Raw genomic sequence first — 21,825 nt, 5'->3', positions numbered from 1 at the left:
TCAACCTAAGGGTCTATAAATCAACCTAATTTAGGCGTCTATTTTAGGTCTATATATCAACCTATTTTAGATCTAAAAATCAACCTATTTTAGACGTCTATTTCTGGTCTATAAATCAACCTATTTTAGATCTATTTTAAACGTCTACTTTAGGTCCATAAATCAACCTAAGGGTCTATAAATCAACCTAATTTAGGCGTCTATTTTACGTCTATATATCAACCTATTTTAGATCTAAAAATCAACCTATTTTAGACGTCTATTTCTGGTCTATTTGAGATCTATAATTAAACCTATTTTAAACGTCTACTTTAGGTCTATAAATCAACCTAAGGGTCTATAAATCAACCTAATTTAGGCGTCTATTTTAGGTCTATATATCAACCTATTTTAGATCTAAAAATCAACCTATTTTAGACGTCTATTTCTGGTCTATTAATCAACCTATTTTAGATCTATAAATAAACCTATTTTAAACGTCTACGTTAGGTCTATAAATCAACCTAAGGGTCTATAAATCAACCTAATATAGGCGTCTATTTTAGGTCTATATATCAACCTATTTTAAATCTATAAAATCAACCTATTTTAGATCTATAAATAAACCTATTTTAAACGTCTACTTTAGGTCTATAAATCAACCTAAGGGTCTATAAATCAACCTAATTTAGGTGTCCATTTTAGGTCTATATATCAACCTATTTTAGATCTAAAAATCAACCTATTTTAGACGTCTATTTCTGGTCTATTTTAGATCTATAATTAAACCTATTTTAAACGTCTACTTTAGGTCTATTAATCAACCTAAGGGTCTATGAATCAACCTAATTTAGGCGTCTATTTTAGGTCTATATATCAACCTATTTTAGATCTAAAAATCAACCTATTTTAGACGTCTATTTCTGGTCTATAAATCAACCTATTTTAGATCTATTTTAAACGTCTACTTTAGGTCTATAAATCAACCTAAGGGTCTATAAATCAACCTAATTTAGGCGTCTATTTTAGGTCTATATATCAACCTATTTTAGATCTAAAAATCAACCTATTTTAGACGTCTATTTCTGGTCTATTTTAGATCTATAAATAAACCTATTTTAAACGTCTACTTTAGGTCTATAAATCAACCTAAGGGTCTATAAATCAACCTAATTTAGGCGTCTATTTTAGGTCTATATATCAACCTATTTTAGACGTCTATTTCTGGTCTATAAATCAACCTATTTTAGATCTATTTTAAACGTCTACTTTAGGTCTATAAATCAACCTAAGGGTCTATAAATCAACCTAATTTAGGCGTCTATTTTAGGTCTATATATCAACCTATTTTAGATCTAAAAATCAACCTATTTTAGACGTCTATTTCTGGTCTATAAATCAACCTATTTTAGATCTATTTTAAACGTCTACTTTAGGTCTATAAATCAACCTAAGGGTCTATAAATCAACCTAATTTAGGCGTCTATTTTAGGTCTATATATCAACTTATTTTAGATCTAAAAATCATCCTATTTTAGACGTCTATTTCTGGTCTATAAATCAACCTATTTTAGATCTATAAATAAACCTATTTTAAACGTCTACGTTAGGTCTATAAATCAACCTAAGGGTCTATAAATCAACCTAATCTAGGTGTCTATTTTAGGTCTATATATCAACCTATTTTAGATCTAAAAAATCAACCTATTTTAGACGTCTATTTCTGGTCTATAAATCAACCTATTTTAGATCTATTTTAAACGTCTACTTTAGGTCTATAAATCAACCTAAGGGTCTATAAATCAACCTAATTTAGGCGTCTATTTTAGGTCTATATATCAACCTATTTTAGATCTGAAAATCAACCTATTTTAGACGTCTATTTCTGGTCTATAAATCAACCTATTTTAGATCTATTTTAAACGTCTACTTTAGGTCTATAAATCAACCTAATTTAGGCGTCTATTTTAGGTCTATATATCAACCTATTTTAGATCTAAAAATCAACCTATATTAGACGTCTATTTCTGGTCTATAAATCGTCTATTTTAGGTCTATATATCAACCTATTTTAGATCTAAAAATCAACCTATTTTAAACGTCTACTTTAGGCCTATAAATCAGCCTAAGGGTCTATAAATCAACCTAATTTAGGCATGTATTTTAGGTCTATATATCAACCTATTTTAGATCTAAAAATCAACCTATTTTAGACGTCTATTTCTGGTCTATAGATCGTCTATTTTAGGTCTATATATCAACCTATTTTAGATTTAAAAATCAACCTATTTTAGACGTCTATTTCTGGTCTATTTGAGATCTATAATTAAAGCTATTTTAAACGTCTACTTTAGGTCTATAAATCAACCTAACTTAGGCGTCTATTTTAGGTCTATATATCAACCTATTTTAGATCTAAAAATCAACCTATTTTAGACGTCTATTTCTGGTCTATAAATCAACCTATTTTAGATCTATTTTAAACGTCTACTTTAGGTCTATACATCAACCTAAGGGTCTATAAATCAACCTAATTTAGGCGTCTATTTTAGGTCTATATATCAACCTATTTTAGATCTAAAAATCAACCTATTTTAGACATCTATTTCTGGTCTATAAATCAACCTATTTTAGATCTATAAATAAACCTATTTTAAACGTCTACGTTAGGTCTATAAATCAACCTAAGGGTCTATAAATCAACCTAATCTAGGCGTCTATTTTAGGTCTATATATCAACCTATTTTAGATCTAAAAAATCAACCTATTTTAGACGTCTATTTCTGGTCTATAAATCGTCTATTTTAGGTCTATATATCAACCTATTTTAGATCTAAAAATAAACCTATTTTAGACATCTATTTGAGATCTATAATTAAACCTATTTTAAACGTCTACTTTAGGTCTATAAATCAACCTAAGGGTCTATAAATCAACCTAATTTAGGCGTCTATTTTAGGTCTATATATCAACCTATTTTAGATCTAAAAATCAACCTATTTTAGACGTCTATTTCTGGTCTATAAATCAACCTATTTTAGATCTATTTTAAACGTCTACTTTAGGTCTATAAATCAACCTAATTTAGGCGTCTATTTCAGGTCTATATATCAACCTATTTTAGATCTAAAAATCAACCTATTTTAGACGTCTATTTCTGGTTTATAAATCGTCTATTTTAGGTCTATATATCAACCTATTTTAGATCTAAAAATAAACCTATTTTAAACGTCTACTTTAGGTCTGTAAATCAACCTAAGGGTCTATAAATCAACCTAATTGAGGCGTCTATTTTAGGTCTATATATCAACCTATTTTAGATCTAAAAATCAACCTATTTTAGACGTCTATTTCTGGTCTATAAATCGTCTATTTTAGGTCTATATATCAACCTATTTTAGATCTAAAAATCAACCTATTTTAGACGTCTATTTCTGGTCTATTTGAGATCTATAATTAAACCTATTTTAAACGTCTACTTTAGGTCTATAAATCAACCTAAGGGTCTATAAATCAACCTAATTTAGGCGTCTATTTTAGGTCTATATATCAACCTATTTTAGATCTAAAAATCAACCTATTTTAGACGTCTATTTCTGGTCTATTTTAGATCTATAAATAAACCTATTTTAAACGTCTACTTTAGGTCTATAAATCAACCTAAGGGTCTATAAATCAACCTAATTTAGGCGTCTATTTTAGGTCTATATATCAACCTATTTTAGATCTAAAAATCAACCTATTTTAGACGTCTGTTTCTGGTCTATAAATCGTCTATTTTAGGTCTATATATCAACCTATTTTAGATCTAAAAATAAACCTATTTTAAACGTCTACTTTAGGTCTATAAATCAACCTAATGGTCTATAAATCAACCTAATTTAGGCGTCTATTTTAGGTCTATATATCAACCTATTTTAGATCTAAAAATCAACCTATTTTAGACGTCTATTTCTGGTCTATTTGAGATCTATAATTAAACCTATTTTAAACGTCTACTTTAGGTCTATAAATCAACCTAAGGGTCTATAAATCAACCTAATTTAGGCGTCTATTTTAGGTCTATATATCAACCTATTTTAGATCTAAAAATCAACCTATTCTAGACGTCTATTTCTGGTCTATAAATCAACCTATTTTAGATCTATAAATAAACCTATTTTAAACGTCTACTTTAGGTCTATAAATCAACCTAAGGGTCTATAAATCAACCTAATTTAGGCGTCTATTTTAGGTCTATATATCAACCTATTTTAGATCTAAAAATCAACCTATTTTAGACGTCTATTTCTGGTCTATAAATCAACCTATTTTAGATCTATTTTAAACGTCTACTTTAGGTCTATAAATCAACCTAAGGGTCTATAAATCAACCTAATTTAGGCGTCTATTTTACGTCTATATATCAACCTATTTTAGATCTAAAAATCAACCTATTTTAGACGTCTATTTCTGGTCTATTTTAGATCTATAATTAAACCTATTTTAAACGTCTACTTTAGGTCTATAAATCAACCTAAGGGTCTATAAATCAACCTAATTTAGGCGTCTATTTTAGGTCTATATATCAACCTATTTTAGATCTAAAAATCAACCTATTTTAGACGTCTATTTCTGGTCTATTAATCAACCTATTTTAGATCTATAAATAAACCTATTTTAAACGTCTACGTTAGGTCTATAAATCAACCCAATCTAGGGGTCTATTTTAGGTCTATATATCAACCTATTTTAGATCTAAAAAAATCAACCTATTTTAGACGTGTATTTCTGGTCTATAAATCAACCTATTTTAGATCTATAAATAAACCTATTTTAAACGTCTACTTTAGGTCTATAAATCAACCTAAGGGTCTATAAATCAACCTAATTTAGGTGTCCATTTTAGGTCTATATATCAACCTATTTTAGATCTAAAAATCAACCTATTTTAGACGTCTATTTCTGGTTTAAAAATCAACCTATTTTAGACGTCTAGATTTGGTTTAAAAATCAACCTATTTTAGAAGTCTATTTTTGGTTTAAAAATCAACCTATTTTAGACGTCTATTTTTGGTTTTAAAATCAACCTTTTTTAGACGTCTATTTTTGGTTTAAAAATCAACCTTTTTCAGACGTCTATTTTTGGTTTAAAAATCAACCTATTTTAGACGTCTATTTTTGGTCTATGAATCAACCTATTTTAGATCTATTTTAAACGTCTACTTTAGGTCTATAAATCAACCTAATTTAGGCGTCTATTTTAGGTCTATATATCAACCTATTTTAGATCTAAAAATCAACCTATTTTAGACGTCTATTTCTGGTTTATAAATCGTCTATTTTAGGTCTATATATCAACCTATTTTAGATCTAAAAATAAACCTATTTTAAACGTCTACTTTAGGTCTATAAATCAACCTAAGGGTCTATAATTCAACCTAATTTAGGCGTCTATTTTAGGTCTATATATCAACCTTTTTTAGATCTAAAAATCAACCTATTTTAGACGTCTATTTCTGGTCTATAAATCGTCTATTTTAGGTCTATATATCAACCTATTTTAGATCTAAAAATAAACCTATTTTAAACGTCTACTTTAGGTCTATAAATCAACCTAAGGGTCTATAAATCAACCTAATTTAGGCGTCTATTTTAGGTCTATATATCAACCTATTTTAGATCTAAAAATCAACCTATTTTAGACGTCTATTTCTGGTCTATAAATCGTCTATTTTAGGTCTAAATATCAACCTATTTTAGATCTAAAAATCAACCTATTTTAGACGTCTATTTCTGGTCTATTTGAGATCTATAATTAAACCTATTTTAAACGTCTACTTTAGGTCTATAAATCAACCTAAGGGTCTATAAATCAACCTAATTTAGGCGTCTATTTTAGGTCTATATATCAACCTATTTTAGATCTAAAAATCAACCTATTTTAGACGTCTATTTCTGGTCTATAAATCAACCTATTTTAGATCTATAAATAAACCTATTTTAAACGTCTACTTTAGGTCTATAAATCAACCTAAGGGTCTATAAATCAACCTAATTTAGGCGTCTATTTTAGGTCTATATATCAACCTATTTTAGATCTAAAAATCAACCTATTTTAGACGTCTATTTCTGGTCTATAAATCAACCTATTTTAGATCTATTTTAAACGTCTACTTTAGGTCCATAAATCAACCTAAGGGTCTATAAATCAACCTAATTTAGGCGTCTATTTTACGTCTATATATCAACCTATTTTAGATCTAAAAATCAACCTATTTTAGACGTCTATTTCTGGTCTATTTTAGATCTATAATTAAACCTATTTTAAACGTCTACTTTAGGTCTATAAATCAACCTAAGGGTCTATAAATCAACCTAATTTAGGCGTCTATTTTAGGTCTATATATCAACCTATTTTACATCTAAAAATCAACCTATTTTAGACGTCTATTTCTGGTCTATTAATCAACCTATTTTAGATCTATAAATAAACCTATTTTAAACGTCTACGTTAGGTCTATAAATCAACCTAAGGGTCTATAAATCAACCTAATATAGGCGTCTATTTTAGGTCTATATATCAACCTATTTTAAATCTATAAAATCAACCTATTTTAGATCTATAAATAAACCTATTTTAAACGTCTACTTTAGGTCTATAAATCAACCTAAGGGTCTATAAATCAACCTAATTTAGGTGTCCATTTTAGGTCTATATATCAACCTATTTTAGATCTAAAAATCAACCTATTTTAGACGTCTATTTCTGGTCTATTTTAGATCTATAATTAAACCTATTTTAAACGTCTACTTTAGGTCTATTAATCAACCTAAGGGTCTATGAATCAACCTAATTTAGGCGTCTATTTTAGGTCTATATATCAACCTATTTTAGATCTAAAAATCAACCTATTTTAGACGTCTATTTCTGGTCTATAAATCAACCTATTTTAGATCTATTTTAAACGTCTACTTTAGGTCTATAAATCAACCTAAGGGTCTATAAATCAACCTAATTTAGGCGTCTATTTTAGGTCTATATATCAACCTATTTTAGATCTAAAAATCAACCTATTTTAGACGTCTATTTCTGGTCTATTTTAGATCTATAAATAAACCTATTTTAAACGTCTACTTTAGGTCTATAAATCAACCTAAGGGTCTATAAATCAACCTAATTTAGGCGTCTATTTTAGGTCTATATATCAACCTATTTTAGACGTCTATTTCTGGTCTATAAATCAACCTATTTTAGATCTATTTTAAACGTCTACTTTAGGTCTATAAATCAACCTAAGGGTCTATAAATCAACCTAATTTAGGCGTCTATTTTAGGTCTATATATCAACCTATTTTAGATCTAAAAATCAACCTATTTTAGACGTCTATTTCTGGTCTATAAATCAACCTATTTTAGATCTATTTTAAACGTCTACTTTAGGTCTATAAATCAACCTAAGGGTCTATAAATCAACCTAATTTAGGCGTCTATTTTAGGTCTATATATCAACCTATTTTAGATCTAAAAATCATCCTATTTTAGACGTCTATTTCTGGTCTATAAATCAACCTATTTTGGATCTATAAATAAACCTATTTTAAACGTCTACGTTAGGTCTATAAATCAACCTAAGGGTCTATAAATCAACCTAATCTAGGTGTCTATTTTAGGTCTATATATCAACCTATTTTAGATCTAAAAAATCAACCTATTTTAGACGTCTATTTCTGGTCTATAAATCAACCTATTTTAGATCTATTTTAAACGTCTACTTTAGGTCTATAAATCAACCTAAGGGTCTATAAATCAACCTAATTTAGGCGTCTATTTTAGGTCTATATATCAACCTATTTTAGATCTGAAAATCAACCTATTTTAGACGTCTATTTCTGGTCTATAAATCAACCTATTTTAGATCTATTTTAAACGTCTACTTTAGGTCTATAAATCAACCTAAGGGTCTATAAATCAACCTAATTTAGGCGTCTATTTTAGGTCTATATATCGACCTATTTTAGATCTAAAAATCAACCTATTTTAGACGTCTATTTCTGGTCTATAAATCGTCTATTTTAGGTCTATATATCAACCTATTTTAGATCTAAAAATCAACCTATTTTAGACGTCTATTTCTGGTCTATAAATCAACCTATTTTAGATCTATTTTAAACGTCTACTTTAGGTCTATAAATCAACCTAAGGGTCTATAAATCAACCTAATTTAGGCGTTTATTTTAGGTCTATATATCAACCTATTTTAGATCTAAAAATCAACCTATTATAGACGTCTATTTCTGGTCTATAAATCAACCTATTTTAGATCTATAAATAAACCTATTTTAAACGTCTACTTTAGGTCTATAAATCAACCTAAGGGTCTATAAATCAACCTAATTTAGGCGTCTATTTTAGGTCTATATATCAACCTATTTTAGATCTAAAAATCAACCTATTTTAGACGTCTATTTCTGGTCTATTAATCAACCTATTTTAGATCTATAAATAAACCTATTTTAAACGTCTACGTTAGGTCTATAAATCAACCCAAGGGTCTATAAATCAACCTAATCTAGGGGTCTATTTTAGGTCTATATATCAACCTATTTTAGATCTAAAAAAATCAACCTATTTTAGACGTATATTTCTGGTCTATAAATCAACCTATTTTAGATCTATAAATAAACCTATTTTAAACGTCTACTTTAGGTCTATAAATCAACCTAAGGGTCTATAAATCAACCTAATTTAGGTGTCCATTTTAGGTCTATATATCAACCTATTTTAGATCTAAAAATCAACCTATTTTAGACGTCTATTTCTGGTTTAAAAATCAACCTATTTTAGACGTCTAGATTTGGTTTAAAAATCAACCTATTTTAGACGTCTATTTTTGGTTAAAAAAAAATCAACCTATTTTAGACGTCTATTTTTGGTTTAAAAATCAACCTTTTTCAGACGTCTATTTTTGGTTTAAAAATCAACCTATTTTAGACGTCTATTTTTGGTCTATAAATCAACCTATTTTAGATCTATTTTAAACGTCTACTTTAGGTCTATAAATCAACCTAATTTAGGCGTCTATTTTAGGTCTATATATCAACCTATTTTAGATCTAAAAATCAACCTATTTTAGACGTCTATTTCTGGTTTATAAATCGTCTATTTTAGGTCTATATATCAACCTATTTTAGATCTAAAAATAAACCTATTTTAAACGTCTACTTTAGGTCTATAAATCAACCTAAGGGTCTATAATTCAACCTAATTTAGGCGTCTATTTTAGGTCTATATATCAACCTATTTTAGATCTAAAAATCAACCTATTTTAGACGTCTATTTCTGGTCTATAAATCGTCTATTTTAGGTCTATATATCAACCTATTTTAGATCTAAAAATAAACCTATTTTAAACGTCTACTTTAGGTCTATAAATCAACCTAAGGGTCTATAAATCAACCTAATTTAGGCGTCTATTTTAGGTTTATATATCAACCTATTTTAGATCTAAAAATCAACCTATTTTAGACGTCTATTTCTGGTCTATAAATCGTCTATTTTAGGTCTATATATCAACCTATTTTAGATCTAAAAATCAACCTATTTTAGACGTCTATTTCTGGTCTATTTGAGATCTATAATTAAACCTATTTTAAACGTCTACTTTAGGTCTATAAATCAACCTAAGGGTCTATAAATCAACCTAATTTAGGCGTCTATTTTAGGTCTATATATCAACCTATTTTAGATCTAAAAATCAACCTATTTTAGACGTCTATTTCTGGTCTATAAATCAACCTATTTTAGATCTATAAATAAACCTATTTTAAACGTCTACTTTAGGTCTATAAATCAACCTAAGGGTCTATAAATCAACCTAATTTAGGCGTCTATTTTAGGTCTATATATCAACCTATTTTAGATCTAAAAATCAACCTATTTTAGACGTCTATTTCTGGTCTATAAATCAACCTATTTTAGATCTATTTTAAACGTCTACTTTAGGTCCATAAATCAACCTAAGGGTCTATAAATCAACCTAATTTAGGCGTCTATTTTACGTCTATATATCAACCTATTTTAGATCTAAAAATCAACCTATTTTAGACGTCTATTTCTGGTCTATTTGAGATCTATAATTAAACCTATTTTAAACGTCTACTTTAGGTCTATAAATCAACCTAAGGGTCTATAAATCAACCTAATTTAGGCGTCTATTTTAGGTCTATATATCAACCTATTTTAGATCTAAAAATCAACCTATTTTAGACGTCTATTTCTGGTCTATTAATCAACCTATTTTAGATCTATAAATAAACCTATTTTAAACGTCTACGTTAGGTCTATAAATCAACCTAAGGGTCTATAAATCAACCTAATATAGGCGTCTATTTTAGGTCTATATATCAACCTATTTTAAATCTATAAAATCAACCTATTTTAGATCTATAAATAAACCTATTTTAAACGTCTACTTTAGGTCTATAAATCAACCTAAGGGTCTATAAATCAACCTAATTTAGGTGTCCATTTTAGGTCTATATATCAACCTATTTTAGATCTAAAAATCAACCTATTTTAGACGTCTATTTCTGGTCTATTTTAGATCTATAATTAAACCTATTTTAAACGTCTACTTTAGGTCTATTAATCAACCTAAGGGTCTATGAATCAACCTAATTTAGGCGTCTATTTTAGGTCTATATATCAACCTATTTTAGATCTAAAAATCAACCTATTTTAGACGTCTATTTCTGGTCTATAAATCAACCTATTTTAGATCTATTTTAAACGTCTACTTTAGGTCTATAAATCAACCTAAGGGTCTATAAATCAACCTAATTTAGGCGTCTATTTTAGGTCTATATATCAACCTATTTTAGATCTAAAAATCAACCTATTTTAGACGTCTATTTCTGGTCTATTTTAGATCTATAAATAAACCTATTTTAAACGTCTACTTTAGGTCTATAAATCAACCTAAGGGTCTATAAATCAACCTAATTTAGGCGTCTATTTTAGGTCTATATATCAACCTATTTTAGACGTCTATTTCTGGTCTATAAATCAACCTATTTTAGATCTATTTTAAACGTCTACTTTAGGTCTATAAATCAACCTAAGGGTCTATAAATCAACCTAATTTAGGCGTCTATTTTAGGTCTATATATCAACCTATTTTAGATCTAAAAATCAACCTATTTTAGACGTCTATTTCTGGTCTATAAATCAACCTATTTTAGATCTATTTTAAACGTCTACTTTAGGTCTATAAATCAACCTAAGGGTCTATAAATCAACCTAATTTAGGCGTCTATTTTAGGTCTATATATCAACCTATTTTAGATCTAAAAATCATCCTATTTTAGACGTCTATTTCTGGTCTATAAATCAACCTATTTTAGATCTATAAATAAACCTATTTTAAACGTCTACGTTAGGTCTATAAATCAACCTAAGGGTCTATAAATCAACCTAATCTAGGTGTCTATTTTAGGTCTATATATCAACCTATTTTAGATCTAAAAAATCAACCTATTTTAGACGTCTATTTCTGGTCTATAAATCAACCTATTTTAGATCTATTTTAAACGTCTACTTTAGGTCTATAAATCAACCTAAGGGTCTATAAATCAACCTAATTTAGGCGTCTATTTTAGGTCTATATATCAACCTATTTTAGATCTGAAAATCAACCTATTTTAGACGTCTATTTCTGGTCTATAAATCAACCTATTTTAGATCTATTTTAAACGTCTACTTTAGGTCTATAAATCAACCTAATTTAGGCGTCTATTTTAGGTCTATATATCAACCTATTTTAGATCTAAAAATCAACCTATATTAGACGTCTATTTCTGGTCTATAAATCGTCTATTTTAGGTCTATATATCAACCTATTTTAGATCTAAAAATCAACCTATTTTAAACGTCTACTTTAGGCCTATAAATCAACCTAAGGGTCTATAAATCAACCTAATTTAGGCATGTATTTTAGGTCTATATATCAACCTATTTTAGATCTAAAAATCAACCTATTTTAGACGTCTATTTCTGGTCTATTTTAGATCTATAATTAAACCTATTTTAAACGTCTACTTTAGGTCTATTAATCAACCTAAGGGTCTATAAATCAACCTAATTTAGGCGTCTATTTTAGGTCTATATATCAACCTATTTTAGATCTAAAAATCAACCTATTTTAGACGTCTATTTCTGGTCTATTAATCAACCTATTTTAGATCTATAAATAAACCTATTTTAAACGTCTACGTTAGGTCTATAAATCAACCTAAGGGTCTATAAATCAACCTAATATAGGCGTCTATTTTAGGTCTATATATCAACCTATTTTAAATCTATAAAATCAACCTATTTTAGATCTATAAATAAACCTATTTTAAACGTCTACTTTAGGTCTATAAATCAACCTAAGGGTCTATAAATCAACCTAATTTAGGTGTCCATTTTAGGTCTATATATCAACCTATTTTAGATCTAGAAATCAACCTATTTTAGACGTCTATTTCTGGTCTATTTTAGATCTATAATTAAACCTATTTTAAACGTCTACTTTAGGTCTATTAATCAACCTAAGGGTCTATGAATCAACCTAATTTAGGCGTCTATTTTAGGTCTATATATCAACCTATTTTAGATCTAAAAATCAACCTATTTTAGACGTCTATTTCTGGTCTATAAATCAACCTATTTTAGATCTATTTTAAACGTCTACTTTAGGTCTATAAATCAACCTAAGGGTCTATAAATCAACCTAATTTAGGCGTCTATTTTAGGTCTATATATCAACCTATTTTAGATCTAAAAATCAACCTATTTTAGACGTCTATTTCTGGTCTATTTTAGATCTATAAATAAACCTATTTTAAACGTCTACTTTAGGTCTATAAATCAACCTAAGGGTCTATAAATCAACCTAAGTTAGGCGTCTATTTTAGGTCTATATATCAACCTATTTTAGACGTCTATTTCTGGTCTATAAATCAACCTATTTTAGATCTATTTTAAACGTCTACTTTAGGTCTATAAATCAACCTAAGGGTCTATAAATCAACCTAATTTAGGCGTCTATTTTAGGTCTATATATCAACCTATTTTAGATCTAAAAATCAACCTATTTTAGACGTCTATTTCTGGTCTATAAATCAACCTATTTTAGATCTATTTTAAACGTCTACTTTAGGTCTATAAATCAACCTAAGGGTCTATAAATCAACCTAATTTAGGCGTCTATTTTAGGTCTATATATCAACCTATTTTAGATCTAAAAATCATCCTATTTTAGACGTCTATTTCTGGTCTATAAATCAACCTATTTTAGATCTATAATTAAACCTATTTTAAACGTCTACGTTAGGTCTATAAATCAACCTAAGGGTCTATAAATCAACCTAATCTAGGTGTCTATTTTAGGTCTATATATCAACCTATTTTAGATCTAAAAAATCAACCTATTTTAGACGTCTATTTCTGGTCTATAAATCAACCTATTTTAGATCTATTTTAAACGTCTACTTTAGGTCTATAAATCAACCTAAGGGTCTATAAATCAACCTAATTTAGGCGTCTATTTTAGGTCTATATATCAACCTATTTTAGATCTGAAAATCAACCTATTTTAGACGTCTATTTCTGGTCTATAAATCAACCTATTTTAGATCTATTTTAAACGTCTACTTTAGGTCTATAAATCAACCTAATTTAGGCGTCTATTTTAGGTCTATATATCAACCTATTTTAGATCTAAAAATCAACCTATATTAGACGTCTATTTCTGGTCTATAAATCGTCTATTTTAGGTCTATATATCAACCTATTTTAGATCTAAAAATCAACCTATTTTAAACGTCTACTTTAGGCCTATAAATCAACCTAAGGGTCTATAAATCAACCTAATTTAGGCATGTATTTTAGGTCTATATATCAACCTATTTTAGATCTAAAAATCAACCTATTTTAGACGTCTATTTCTGGTCTATAGATCGTCTATTTTAGGTCTATATATCAACCTATTTTAGATTTAAAAATCAACCTATTTTAGACGTCTATTTCTGGTCTATTTGAGATCTATAATTAAAGCTATTTTAAACGTCTACTTTAGGTCTATAAATCAACCTAACTTAGGCGTCTATTTTAGGTCTATATATCAACCTATTTTAGATCTAAAAATCAACCTATTTTAGACGTCTATTTCTGGTCTATAAATCAACCTATTTTAGATCTATTTTAAACGTCTACTTTAGGTCTATACATCAACCTAAGGGTCTATAAATCAACCTAATTTAGGCGTCTATTTTAGGTCTATATATCAACCTATTTTAGATCTAAAAATCAACCTATTTTAGACATCTATTTCTGGTCTATAAATCAACCTATTTTAGATCTATAAATAAACCTATTTTAAACGTCTACGTTAGGTCTATAAATCAACCTAAGGGTCTATAAATCAACCTAATCTAGGCGTCTATTTTAGGTCTATATATCAACCTATTTTAGATCTAAAAAATCAACCTATTTTAGACGTCTATTTCTGGTCTATAAATCGTCTATTTTAGGTCTATATATCAACCTATTTTAGATCTAAAAATAAACCTATTTTAGACATCTATTTGAGATCTATAATTAAACCTATTTTAAACGTCTACTTTAGGTCTATAAATCAACCTAAGGGTCTATAAATCAACCTAATTTAGGCGTCTATTTTAGGTCTATATATCAACCTATTTTAGATCTAAAAATCAACCTATTTTAGACGTCTATTTCTGGTCTATAAATCAACCTATTTTAGATCTATTTTAAACGTCTACTTTAGGTCTATAAATCAACCTAATTTAGGCGTCTATTTCAGGTCTATATATCAACCTATTTTAGATCTAAAAATCAACCTATTTTAGACGTCTATTTCTGGTTTATAAATCGTCTATTTTAGGTCTATATATCAACCTATTTTAGATCTAAAAATAAACCTATTTTAAACGTCTACTTTAGGTCTGTAAATCAACCTAAGGGTCTATAAATCAACCTAATTGAGGCGTCTATTTTAGGTCTATATATCAACCTATTTTAGATCTAAAAATCAACCTATTTTAGACGTCTATTTCTGGTCTATAAATCGTCTATTTTAGGTCTATATATCAACCTATTTTAGATCTAAAAATCAACCTATTTTAGACGTCTATTTCTGGTCTATTTGAGATCTATAATTAAACCTATTTTAAACGTCTACTTTAGGTCTATAAATCAACCTAAGGGTCTATAAATCAACCTAATTTAGGCGTCTATTTTAGGTCTATATATCAACCTATTTTAGATCTAAAAATCAACCTATTTTAGACGTCTATTTCTGGTCTATTTTAGATCTATAAATAAACCTATTTTAAACGTCTACTTTAGGTCTATAAATCAACCTAAGGGTCTATAAATCAACCTAATTTAGGCGTCTATTTTAGGTCTATATATCAACCTATTTTAGATCTAAAAATCAACCTATTTTAGACGTCTGTTTCTGGTCTATAAATCGTCTATTTTAGGTCTATATATCAACCTATTTTAGATCTAAAAATAAACCTATTTTAAACGTCTACTTTAGGTCTATAAATCAACCTAATGGTCTATAAATCAACCTAATTTAGGCGTCTATTTTAGGTCTATATATCAACCTATTTTAGATCTAAAAATCAACCTATTTTAGACGTCTATTTCTGGTCTATTTGAGATCTATAATTAAACCTATTTTAAACGTCTACTTTAGGTCTATAAATCAACCTAAGGGTCTATAAATCAACCTAATTTAGGCGTCTATTTTAGGTCTATATATCAACCTATTTTAGATCTAAAAATCAACCTATTTTAGACGTCTATTTCTGGTCTATAAATCAACCTATTTTAGATCTATAAATAAACCTATTTTAAACGTCTACTTTAGGTCTATAAATCAACCTAAGGGTCTATAAATCAACCTAATTTAGGCGTCTATTTTAGGTCTATATGTCAACCTATTTTAGATCTAAAAATCAACCTATTTTAGACGTCTATTTCTGGTCTATAAATCAACCTATTTTAGATCTATTTTAAACGTCTACTTTAGGTCTATAAATCAACCTAAGGGTCTATAAATCAACCTAATTTAGGCGTCTATTTTACGTCTATATATCAACCTATTTTAGATCTAAAAATCAACCTATTTTAGACGTCTATTTCTGGTCTATTTTAGATCTATAATTAAACCTATTTTAAACGTCTACTTTAGGTCTATAAATCAACCTAAGGGTCTATAAATCAACCTAATTTAGGCGTCTATTTTAGGTCTATATATCAACCTATTTTAGATCTAAAAATCAACCTATTTTAGACGTCTATTTCTGGTCTATTAATCAACCTATTTTAGATCTATAAATAAACCTATTTTAAACGTCTACGTTAGGTCTATAAATCAACCCAATCTAGGGGTCTATTTTAGGTCTATATATCAACCTATTTTAGATCTAAAAAAATCAACCTATTTTAGACGTGTATTTCTGGTCTATAAATCAACCTATTTTAGATCTATAAATAAACCTATTTTAAACGTCTACTTTAGGTCTATAAATCAACCTAAGGGTCTATAAATCAACCTAATTTAGGTGTCCATTTTAGGTCTATATATCAACCTATTTTAGATCTAAAAATCAACCTATTTTAGACGTCTATTTCTGGTTTAAAAATCAACCTATTTTAGACGTCTAGATTTGGTTTAAAAATCAACCTATTTTAGACGTCTATTTTTGGTTTAAAAATCAACCTATTTTAGACGTCTATTTTTTGTTTTAAAATCAACCTTTTTTAGACGTCTATTTTTGGTTTAAAAATCAACCTTTTTCAGACGTCTATTTTTGGTTTAAAAATCAACCTATTTTAGACGTCTATTTTTGGTCTATAAATCAACCTATTTTAGATCTATTTTAAACGTCTACTTTAGGTCTATAAATCAACCTAATTTAGGCGTCTATTTTAGGTCTATATATCAACCTATTTTAGATCTAAAAATCAACCTATTTTAGACGTCTATTTCTGGTTTATAAATCGTCTATTTTAGGTCTATATATCAACCTATTTTAGATCTAAAAATAAACCTATTTTAAACGTCTACTTTAGGTCTATAAATCAACCTAAGGGTCTATAATTCAACCTAATTTAGGCGTCTATTTTAGGTCTATATATCAACCTATTTTAGATCTAAAAATCAACCTATTTTAGACGTCTATTTCTGGTCTATAAATCGTCTATTTTAGGTCTATATATCAACCTATTTTAGATCTAAAAATAAACCTATTTTAAACGTCTACTTTAGGTCTATAAATCAACCTAAGGGTCTATAAATCAACCTAATTTAGGCGTCTATTTTAGGTCTATATATCAACCTATTTTAGATCTAAAAATCAACCTATTTTAGACGTCTATTTCTGGTCTATAAATCAACCTATTTTAGATCTATTTTAAACGTCTACTTTAGGTCTATAAATCAACCTAAGGGTCTATAAATCAACCTAATTTAGGCGTCTATTTTAGGTCTATATATCAACCTATTTTAGATCTAAAAATCAACCTATTTTAGACGTCTATTTCTGGTCTATAAATCGTCTATTTTAGGTCTATATATCAACCTATTTTAGATCTAAAAATAAACCTATTTTAAGCGTCTACTTTAGGTCTATAAATCAACCTAAGGGTCTATAAATCAACCTAATTTAGGCGTCTATTTTAGGTCTTATATATCAACCTATTTTAGATCTAAAAATCAACCTATTTTAGACGTCTATTTCTGGTCTATAAATCGTAACGCGCTTCCAGCCAGTCTTTGCAGGCACGAGCAATGTTTCAAATAAAATTTGATCAACATGCGACGGGCATTTTTTGCCAGATCGCTCCAAAATCGTTTGCAGTGTGCCCCCTACTCGTCCATCCGCAGAACAGGTATCGCTGTAGCCTAGCCCGGCTGTCTTTGGGCAAGGACTGGAAACCAAGTAGACAACGGGCCATTCCCACAGACTGACAATTTAGGCCGAGAGTCCTGAACGCCACACGCCATGTTGAAAATGCATGACCGGATTGGAGATGTGACAGTCGTTGCTTTGCTTTTAGGTTGTTTCTGCTGCTCCATGGAGTCTGGTGTGCGCATTTACAATGTGGAGCCTTTGATGGAGAAGGGCCACTTGGGTGAGCGTCTTGCTGCTCGGCGCTGGCCGGGCGCCTGCTAACATGGCCCGCCGTCTGCTTTGCAGATCACGAGCAGGTGGGCAGCGTGGCGTCGTGCTCCATGCTGCATCGCTCCAACCTGCTGGCCGTGGTCGGGGGCGGAGTCAGCCCCAAGTTCTCTGAGATATCCGGTGGGTGCCTTTTGAATTGGGCGAGCACGACCATGAAGCCAACCGGTGTGACTTTTCAGTGCTGATCTGGGATGACGCGTGCGATTCCCGAGACGCCAAAGACAAGCTGGTCCTGGAGTTCACCTTCACCAAGCCGGTGCTGGCGGTCCGGATGCGACACGACAAGTGAGTGGCGGCGGCTCGCTAAACTGGCCGAGAGGAGCGCAAACGTTGAAAGCAAACAAATTGGCGGGCTGCCTCCTCCCAGGATCGTCATGGTGTTGAAGAACAGGATCTATGTGTACAGCTTACCCGACAAGCCGCTCAAGCTCTTTGAGTTTGATACGCGCGACAACCCCAAAGGTGAGCGAGTGAGCCAGCGAGCGCTCGGCCAGTCAGTCGCGCGGCTTCCTTTTATTAGCGTCTGCTTTTCCACCAGGTCTGTGCGACTTGTGTCCGAGTCTGGACAAGCAGCTGCTGGTTTTCCCGGGACACAAATGTGGAAGTCTGCAGCTGGCGGTAAATTGCCCCTCACACTTCCAAGCGTACGCGGGAGAGCCTGCGTCGCCGTCATTAGTCCGCTCCCGCCCTCCAGGACCTGTCCAACAGCAAGCCCGGGACGTCGTCGGCGCCGTTCACCATCAACGCGCACCAGAGCGAGATCGCCTGCCTGGCGCTCAACCAGCCGGGAAGCGTGGCCGCCTCGGCCTCTCGCAAGGGGACGCTCATACGCCTCTTTGACACCAGCAGCCGCGACAAACTGGTGGAGCTGCGGCGAGGCACCGACCCCGCCACGCTCTACTGGTAAGCGTGCCCCCCCCCCTTATTATTATTATTTTTTTGAATTGTCGGTTTGCTCACCGCTGACCATGTCCCCTCCCCGCACCTGCACAGCCTCAACTTCAGTCACGACTCGTCCTTCTTGTGCGCATCCAGTGACAAAGGGACGGTCCACATCTTCGCCCTGAAAGACACCAAACTTAACCGCCGCTCCGCGTAAGACCGCCGCTCCGCGTAAGGCCGCCGCTCCGCGTAAGGCCGCCGCCCCGCTCCCTCGCCCACTCCCTCTTCAACGTGCGTGTGCGCCTGCCAGGTTGGCGCGCGTGGGCAAGGTGGGCCCCGTCATCGGCCAGTACGTGGACAGCCAGTGGTCGCTGGCCAGCTTCACCGTGCCCGCCGAGTGCGCCTGCATCTGCGCCTTCGGGAAGAACACATCCAAGAACGTCAACTCCGTCATCGGTCCGAGGGAGGGGTCGTCGTTTGCTGCGCACCGGCCACATTTCGCCTCTAACATTTCCTTTGCTCTCTATGGCAGCCATCTGCGTGGACGGCACCTTCCACAAGTACGTCTTCACGCCCGACGGAAACTGCAACCGAGAAGCCTTTGACGTCTACTTGGACATTTGCAACGACGACGACTTTTGATCCAGGACGGAAGGAAACGGGGAAGGACCCAAGGAAGAAACGGCAGGACACTTCAAGTGAAGCCAGGTGTCACCTTTTGCGGTTCGGCAGGTCCATCACACCCCTGCGATTTCATTTGTACTTTGACACAAACTGAACAAAGGAAGCAAACCAGAAAAAAAAAGAAAAAGGCAGGCGACTTCTGTTTTTATTCAAAGCAAAATGATACGTACATTTACACATGAAGCACACGTGAGATCAGGGGAAAAACATTTAAATAAGAACCAAAAATACCCTGCCCCAACGCAGACGAGCACAATGGTCAGAGCAAAACCAACGGAGCGCTGGCTTGGCTGCCTTGCGTCTACAGCAGCTCGTGGCGACATTTTGGGCAATAGCTGACGCCAGTAATCAAGCGCGCGATGAAATCAACTTAGGAAAAAAAAGGATAAACATGCTTAACGCTAAAAACTTTAAATCAAGAACGCAGCATCGGCTCGCTGAAGTTTTCCATGAAGGCGGGCCCTCGCGTGTCCATCGAAGGTGGACGACCAAGAACGCTGTGAGGATCCTGTCCGACGTCGGCGGGAAAGGCACGCATGGTCTCCAAGACCAGGTCGAGGTGCTCCAGGAAGGAGTTGACGGATACGCGAAGGACGCGAGCTTGCTCTGCACGCCACTTCCTGAAAAGGTCACAAGAGGTCACTGGCGGGTGGGCGTGCGGGCGACGGCAGCGGGGCCGGGCGAAGGCTCCTCACGCGCTGAGCACACTCCCGGCGAGCGTCAGCCGCTTGCGGACGCCTCCTCGCCGGGGCTCGCGGTCGGGACTCAGCGAGCGCAGAGCCACAGCAGCCTGGCGCGCCGACTGGAAGGGAACTTGCAGCGAGCTAGAAAAGGGGAGGGTCAAGGAAACGTGTGCGAGTGACTCGACGTCAGCGCTCAGGAAAGAAGCCAAGCTCGCTCGCGGAGAATCAGGCCCAGAGACGTCGGAGACGCGATAACCTTATTGCTAGTTTGGCTGAAACTGCAAAGAGAACTCTCGACGCTTCAACATCACTGCAATCCAAGGATACAATTCCAATTGGCTCGCTTGCTCGCCGCTCTCGGGCGCCGCCATGTTATTTGTCTGCGGAAGCCTTCTTCGTCCGAGTAATCGGAGCACACTCGTTGCTCGCCCTCCCGCGCGGCCGCCCCCTAGCGGTAGAGCAGACAGCGCACAAAAGTCGACCATCGGGTTCGGAGGATATTTATTTCTTCTGCGCGGTTGAGTGACCGACCACAAATGTATGTACTATGAAGTTGTGTGAGCTTGTGGCGGACCTCAGTCCCAGGCCTATAGTTCGGGGTGGGTTGATATGTTTATCCTTTGCCAAATCATACACGCTTTGTATCTTTGATGACTTCTGACACAAGCTAAATGTTTCGCTCACAGTTCTTCGGTTTCTTCAACGCAAAGATTTGTGGCAGATTCTTTGCTCTTTTTTTTCTCTTTTTTCTGAGGAGGAGCTGTCAAAGTCACCTGTGCGCATGCACGTGTGAGTAGCTCATCCGAGGACGCGCCGACAGAACATTCTTCCAAATCCTCATTCCAGAAGCGTGCTGAAGTCACAACAAGGAGGTAAGGCAGGCGTTTGTTTCGTCCTCTTTAAAAAAACTTTTTTTTTTTTACTTAGTCCTCTTTGAAAGTGAAACCCAACAACCAACACATGGTCAAAGGACTCTGTGAACGATAGAGGGAGGACAAAAGGAGACAATGACTCAGAGGGGGAAAACCATCTCAAGACCCCAAAAAGTTGCCAAGTATACATAGATGTTCGTAAGCCAAGGTTTCACTGTACTTGGGTTGGTCCAATTTAGAACCAAACTGGGCTGTTTTTAAGCCGGAATTGGTCAGGCTGAATGAAAACCAACAGACAGAGCATTGAAGCGTCTTTGGATCCTTGAAAAACACTATATGAATTGAATGCATTATTATTATTTTTGCGCCTACACTAAGTTGTTTTATTCCGAGCCACACTTAAGCTCTCCTCATCAGCTCCTTTGTATGGAAACCGTGGATTGACCTGTGCAACCACGTCTGCGCGCGTCTGACTGCAC

The 21,825-nt window shown here is 32.9% G+C and overlaps 2 protein-coding genes across 4 annotated transcripts in view; one reads left to right on the top strand and one right to left on the bottom strand.

The window, feature by feature from the left end:
- LOC133168929 (WD repeat domain phosphoinositide-interacting protein 4-like) overlaps positions 1-21,373 on the top strand; it is a 187,193-nt gene extending 165,820 nt beyond the window's left edge. Inside the window, exons 2-11 of one of the 3 annotated variants that reach the window (XM_061300649.1) lie at positions 18,101-18,175; positions 18,241-18,345; positions 18,405-18,510; positions 18,593-18,687; positions 18,764-18,843; positions 18,920-19,128; positions 19,219-19,320; positions 19,418-19,563; positions 19,640-19,839; positions 21,229-21,372. In XM_061300649.1, coding sequence (XP_061156633.1) covers positions 18,118-18,175; positions 18,241-18,345; positions 18,405-18,510; positions 18,593-18,687; positions 18,764-18,843; positions 18,920-19,128; positions 19,219-19,320; positions 19,418-19,563; positions 19,640-19,749 — 1,011 coding nt within the window. In that variant the 5' untranslated portion in view covers positions 18,101-18,117 and the 3' untranslated portion in view covers positions 19,750-19,839; positions 21,229-21,372. Of the gene's footprint in view, positions 1-18,100; positions 18,176-18,240; positions 18,346-18,404; positions 18,511-18,592; positions 18,688-18,763; positions 18,844-18,919; positions 19,129-19,218; positions 19,321-19,417; positions 19,840-21,228 lie in introns of all 3 variants that reach the window. The other 2 variants (XM_061300650.1, XM_061300647.1) reach the window with 2 other exon arrangements.
- Positions 19,919-20,943, bottom strand: LOC133168930 (EKC/KEOPS complex subunit LAGE3-like). Its single transcript, XM_061300651.1, has 3 exons — positions 20,802-20,943; positions 20,487-20,615; positions 19,919-20,411 (listed from the first exon to the last, which is right to left on the bottom strand). Exons 1-3 carry the CDS (start codon positions 20,843-20,845, stop codon positions 20,207-20,209), a joined length of 378 nt encoding a protein of 125 aa, XP_061156635.1. The 5' UTR covers positions 20,846-20,943; the 3' UTR covers positions 19,919-20,206.
- Positions 21,374-21,825: the final 452 nt, after the last annotated feature.

Source organism: Syngnathus typhle, linkage group LG16, assembly GCF_033458585.1.
Source record: "Syngnathus typhle isolate RoL2023-S1 ecotype Sweden linkage group LG16, RoL_Styp_1.0, whole genome shotgun sequence".
NCBI classification, from domain to species: domain Eukaryota; kingdom Metazoa; phylum Chordata; class Actinopteri; order Syngnathiformes; family Syngnathidae; genus Syngnathus; species Syngnathus typhle.
Note: the sequence above shows the minus strand (reverse complement) of the source record. Positions and strands in the feature narration are given on the sequence as shown.

Coding starts and splice junctions, on each gene's coding strand:
- LOC133168930 (XM_061300651.1), bottom strand. CDS start 20,845: ATGGCGGCGCCCGAGAGCGGCGAGCAAGCGAGCCAATTGGAATT. Junction 20,616..20,801: donor CAAGCGAGCCAATTGGAATT/GTATCCTTGGAT, acceptor CCCCTTTTCTAG/CTCGCTGCAAGTTCCCTTCC. Junction 20,412..20,486: donor GCCGGGAGTGTGCTCAGCGC/GTGAGGAGCCTT, acceptor TGACCTTTTCAG/GAAGTGGCGTGCAGAGCAAG.